Below are 5,911 nucleotides of genomic sequence, written 5' to 3' on the forward strand. Positions count from 1 at the left end.
TTTTTCTATCTTTTTTATAGATAAAAAAAAAGGACCTTTCACGACATCAACTATAGGCTTCTTTTTAGATCGGCAAAGAAGAGATATTTTGATAAAAGAAAAACAGAAGGTATAAAACAGTTATACCACCCTAGCAAGAGAAACAAGAAGTCAAAAGAAAGGGAGAAAGTTGATAACAAGCTATCAACATAACGAGGATCAAAATAAATATCACACCAGTTTCTCATAACAACATAAGAATCAAATCTTCAAAATCTATGATAGTCAAAAGCCAAGTGAATAAGCAGTAGATAGCTTTGTTAATAATAGCCCTCACAGTGCTTCTTGTTAATAAGCATCAACTATAGTTTTGTCTTACGATTCTAGGTGGTGAGACTTGCCCATAAAATGAGTAACAACAAGAAGTAAATAAGTGCTCTGGCATGAAATCTTCATCAGTAAGAATGACGAAAAATAGAAAGATTTATCAATAAGCTGTAGTTGCCAAGGTTAAGGCTTCCTTAACAACTATCCAAATTTCTCAAGTGTTGTTCAAATAGGAGAACATTGTTCCACTGTCAATATGATTAGCCTTTCGGTTCCAGAAAAAAGAAAAAGAAACAACTAAATGTGGTTGCAAACGTAACAAACGAATACAAGAGTAGGTATGCCTACGCTTTATAATGCAACATACAGTCTGGAGGTCCATAATTCATGAAAGACATGCACGAATGATTCCCGAAGAAGAGAACAAAAGGGAATTTCCAAGTTAACGATTCCTATGTAAATCTATTTTAGGAATGGAATGACAGATATCCACATCACATCCGACACACGCACGACTACCACTCCTCCTATGTTCTTGAGAAAAAGATATTCTTATATTCATTCTATATAATGTTTTTTTCAGATATTATTTGTAGTTTTTTTATTAATAAAGGATTTACGGGGAATGTAGTACTATAGTACTATACAGTTGATGATGATAAGAGTCCGCCGTATCCGGGATTCCGAACATGTGATTTACTTAATTCACTTGATCACCATGTGATGTATCATTAAAGCGACACGTATAGTTACATAATTGCTTCATTTAATGGAAGATGGAGATCAATCAATTAAGTCCCATCTCATCATTTCTATCGAGTATCATTTAAATCCCTTGTCGAAAACATAATATTGATATATTCAGACTTTATGGCTAGGACTTTATGGAAATGAATTCTGCAAATATCTAACAACATCATATCTTTATAGGCCGAACACGAAAAAGAAATGAACTGCAGCTTTCACCAGGTTAAGCAGACGTGAGACTGAGACAAATGGGTACGGTATTATAAATTTGGCTTAAACGGGACTGTATGAGTCTGGGAGTCACTAGTTTGTGAGAAGCCAAAACATCTTGAAAATTAATTCGTTTTGTGAACCTGGCGCTGGCAGGGAGTTTGCATGATGCTATAGCGGTTGCTTAAATCTCACTCCCATACAGGTCCAACTTAAGTCCAAAACACCATGTTACCATACATGTAATCCTGCAAAAAATGTGAAGTCCGAAATAGATATTGGGAAGGAAAAAATGTCGTCAGAGATGAAGGAGATAATTATTTTCGTATGAGTGGTATTCTTTTTTTTTTTTTCCAACTATTGAAGTTTTCGTTTAATATTTCAATATTTTGGCACAAAATAAAAAGGAGCAACGTTAACTACCATCGTAAAAAGAAATACTAGAATGACACTATATTTTATTCAAAAAATTGGTTAAAAAGACCAAAATCAACAATTCCTGGATGAAAAAGACATGTAAAATTTGATACTGTTTAAATGGATAAGAATGTAAAAATAGTGAGGATATAAACAGTTTCATCCTACCCATTTTGAAATATTTTTTCTTATTTTTAATTTACATCAGGACGCATCAAGTTTCATCCTCGCTCTTTTTTAAGTTTAAGCTAGGATGAAACCAGTTTCATTCTTGCTATTTTTTGGTGTCCATTTCATCCATACTAACTTTTACTCGTCTATTTGAACCATGTTTTAATTTTTTTTTTGGACAAATGACATATTTTCCATATTTTATTTAATCGGCAAACTTGGAAGATATATCAAGTGTTTACTAGAAGTAAACAAGAAAACGCTCAGAGAGCTTACAAACCCAGCAGAATGCCCAAAAGCATTGCTGAAAATCCTTATATCTTCATCTTTATGTTGAGAGTTGCATGTCTTCCTAATCAGTCGAAAATCGAAATACCCGTACAACCGAGCCCTTAGATAATCCTGGAGTTCATGAGACCAAAAGGTTTGTACATATTACGTACCATTAATAAACTAAGCTTAGTTGGTAGACCATTTAATGTCACATGGAGTATTCTTAGTAACTCTACGGCCTAAACTACGTGACAAATGGTTGGTTATATAGTTCTTGAATGATTATTTTTTTATCAGTTGAGATTATTTTTTAATTTCATTTAAAATAAAAAAGATCTTTATCAATCTTCTGAAGTTTTAATTTTGTTGCAACCGTCCAAAACCCCACGCAATTAATGCGCTACGAATTATTTTTACAAATCAATTGATTTTGAGTTGGTGACTGCGATATATATGTCCCATTTAGGGTTTTGAATGGCTTTAATTATACTTAACCTTGGGTCGTATACCAGGGGATTTATTCAGGAACAAGTATCATTTCTAAGCAAAAGAACCACGGAATATGGTCCTGCATTTCTATAGAGTTAGGTTTATAATCAAACAGGCCGCTATTTTCATCATAAATTTTGTAGAATACAAAAGGAAGGATTCATTAAAATCTTGTTATCATCTTCCTTACAAGTTTATTAAAAAGAACTCTATGGATCCTCAAATATTTTCTCATTATTACAACGAACAAAAAATAGAACTCCTACAACTAGGTTTACAGTTTCCAAGCTCCTCATAACTAGACTTCTCAAATTTAAACGAAGCTACTACTTTTGTAGAGTGAAAGAGAGACTTAAACTGGCTAAGCTAACTAGCTTGTCGAGAACAAAACGAAAAAATTATACAGAATACGGAAAAAGATACGTTAATATTTATGCTTTTTCTAGAATGGACACGGGTTGGACTGAAGAAGGTAGAATCAAATGAAGCACGTACAGATGATGAGACTGATTATTTTTTAGTAGTTGAGTCATTTTCTAGTATCCGTGTGAGACAACAAAATGGCATCAATGGCTTCTTTTACTTGAGAAACTTCAGGTGCTTTACCACCTTGTGCTGGCCAGAACTCATCTGTTGCTAATACCTAATCAATTATTCAAAAAAAGAAATAAATTAGTTCAATATATTATTTAACTTTTATTAATCAATATTTAATTAAGTTGCATGAATTAATGTAATTAATTATCATTAATTATTCTCACCTTTACTTGTAGTTGCAGAAACTTGACATAGCTAATGGCTTTCTCCAACATTGTAACCAAATCAACCTTGGTCCCGTTGGGTACGAGGTCTTGTAATACCTTTAACCTCTCACTGATTCGCTCTCTTCGATTCTGAAGTACAATGAATACAGAAAAACAAATTTAGTATTCTTTCACCAAGATCTGTATCAATATATATCTGTTTTTATATATATGACAAGAATTTTTAATAAGAAGAATTTTTAATAAAACATCATAGGCTATATTTCCAACCTTAGCGGCAAGACTTTGCGGGTCCTTGGCCGGAGCAGGTGACTTTGCTTTAGTTTTTTTTGCTGCTCCAGTACAGAGCTTCTTGCTTGGTTGCGTTTCACCATCCTGTAACAATATACATAATGGAAGTTAGAAAAAGTTGCATCTGAAGTTGTATCCATTTTGCATGTTCATCCGATGAAATATTTGAATTTGAGATTATAAATGGATAAAATTTGATGATGAATTACGAACTAATTAAGTACGTACCAACTGATGATGAGGACGTTTAAGAAAGTTTTGCTCAGATGAACATCCAGCTTCTTGAACACCACTGTCGTCAGAACCGCTGGCACCAGCGTATAACCAACTAAACCGCTCCTCCCCTTGATTACTATCCTTACTGACAGATTTGTTAAAAGATGAGCTAAAAGTATTTGCAGATTCAAAAGAATTACGTTCTTCGGATAATCGGTTACTTTCTAATAACCCAGCAGTATTTTTTGAAGGATTCCAATGATGAGGATAGTTCGGGTCGACATGCATGACTCTACCTTCCCAATTAGGGTATTCATGATCATCTTCCCCATGAACCCTCATCATGTAACGATTATGGGAACCTGCATTACTGAAACTTAGTAATGATGATGATGCCTGATGATAATTAGCAGCACTAGAACTTGACTGCCAATTATCAAAACCATCTTTGAAGTTGATTGGAGAATCATCTTCTTGCGAAGAACTCATCTCTTCATCACCGTTCGTTTGGCGATCGGTAAGAGAAGGAAGCCGGTTCATCGGGTAGTAATTCTTGTACTTTCCATCACCATGACCACCTGTTTTTTCAGATGAACCGTGTTCGCTATCTTCGTCATCAAGAATCATCATCTTTGTATAATTCTCAAAGCCTAATAATGAAGGATCTGAAACAGGTGAAGTGTTTCCTCCAACACTGCACATGTTTCCATACATATGCATAAAGTTCATTGATGAGGAGTCTGGTCCTGCAATAATTCTCTCTTTTGCAAGCGCCATTCCTGAGAAACAGTAACTAGTACTAGAGCTAGCTAGTTACACTGATAAAAGGTGGAATGAAAAACAAAATGACAAGCAGAATCGAGTGAAGAACGCAAAAATTATATCTTAGTAGTGATGGTGGGAGCTAGAAAAGTTCTGCAGTAGACACACAACTTTGCTGTTATTGTAAAAAGAGAAATCAAACTCACATATATATATACACATAGAACATGTAGAGAAGATGAGTTGGTTAATGACTTTAGCAAGAGGAATTCCATTAATAATTAATTAAGCGAAAATTAATAATATTAATTTGCATATATGTTTGAGAGAGAAAAAGATGGAATTAAAATCACCATTAATATTAAGAGTATATGAAAACCAGTAAAATACAGTATAGACATTGTCACAATTAATATTTTTTGGGGATTGTTAGCTGGCAGAAAGAAAATGAATGAAAACTTAGAGAGAATTCAAGAAGAAGAAGCAGAGAGAGCAAAGAACCAAAATCATCGCCGGGTCTATCGGGCGATGCACGTCTTTAGATTCCTCTTGCTCGTAGTGTTAAGTCTCTTACTCTCTCTGTCTCTCTCTCTCGCCGTAAGAGATAGAAGAACCTGGACCATTTAAGTCGACCATAATAACTAGCTAACTAACCACTCGCACCTTCTTCATCACTTCCTTAATTTACTTTCTCGATCACTTCCAAAATCTTCTTCACGTGGCTCCATACCATATATACTCTAATGTTATTTTATACATATGATTGTGAATCTGTGATTGTTCTGTTACTAACTTAATATTGATCATCCTTGAGAGAAAAAACCATCATGATTCATGACTGCGGTTCTTGGATCACTATGTATCAAGAACTTAACAATGACTACACATCTAATTGCGTGTCCTGGATAATGTATATTTTCTCCTTTTGTTTTAGTTCGTGGAGGTATCAATACCATAAGAAGGCTGGATAAAATATCCCAGGATAAACATCCTAGCTTTAAGAAATGAAAAATCATAACCGGCTTTTCACCGGGTGGATTCAAATGACTAAATTAATTTTTGGCCGACTGGTTTGTTGGACTTAGCCGATCTACTTAACAACATCAATATACTAGCGTCAAGGACTCAAGGTATAGAAACAGGTTAGTAGTATCACAAAAGTTCAAAGCTGTCTCGCCGTATAGGTTGTGGGCTTCACAGAACCACGCTATACATTTTGATATGCACATTCTTTTACTGCAATCAGAAAATCTAAGGATACATTT

General features: G+C 34.4%; 1 protein-coding gene across 1 annotated transcript; it reads right to left on the reverse strand.

Moving 5' to 3' along the window:
• Positions 1-2,772: 2,772 nt before the first annotated feature.
• Positions 2,773-4,831, reverse strand: LOC113273873 (transcription factor bHLH83-like). Its single transcript, XM_026523461.1, has 4 exons — positions 3,897-4,831; positions 3,648-3,752; positions 3,375-3,506; positions 2,773-3,256 (listed from the first exon to the last, which is right to left on the reverse strand). The coding sequence occupies exons 1-4, from the start codon at positions 4,659-4,661 to the stop codon at positions 3,143-3,145; spliced, it is 1,116 nt and encodes a 371-aa protein (XP_026379246.1). The 5' UTR covers positions 4,662-4,831; the 3' UTR covers positions 2,773-3,142.
• Between the last annotated feature and the right edge of the window lie 1,080 nt (positions 4,832-5,911).

The sequence above is a fragment of the Papaver somniferum genome, chromosome 4 (assembly GCF_003573695.1).
Source record: "Papaver somniferum cultivar HN1 chromosome 4, ASM357369v1, whole genome shotgun sequence".
In the NCBI taxonomy this organism is placed as follows: Eukaryota; Viridiplantae; Streptophyta; class Magnoliopsida; order Ranunculales; family Papaveraceae; genus Papaver; species Papaver somniferum.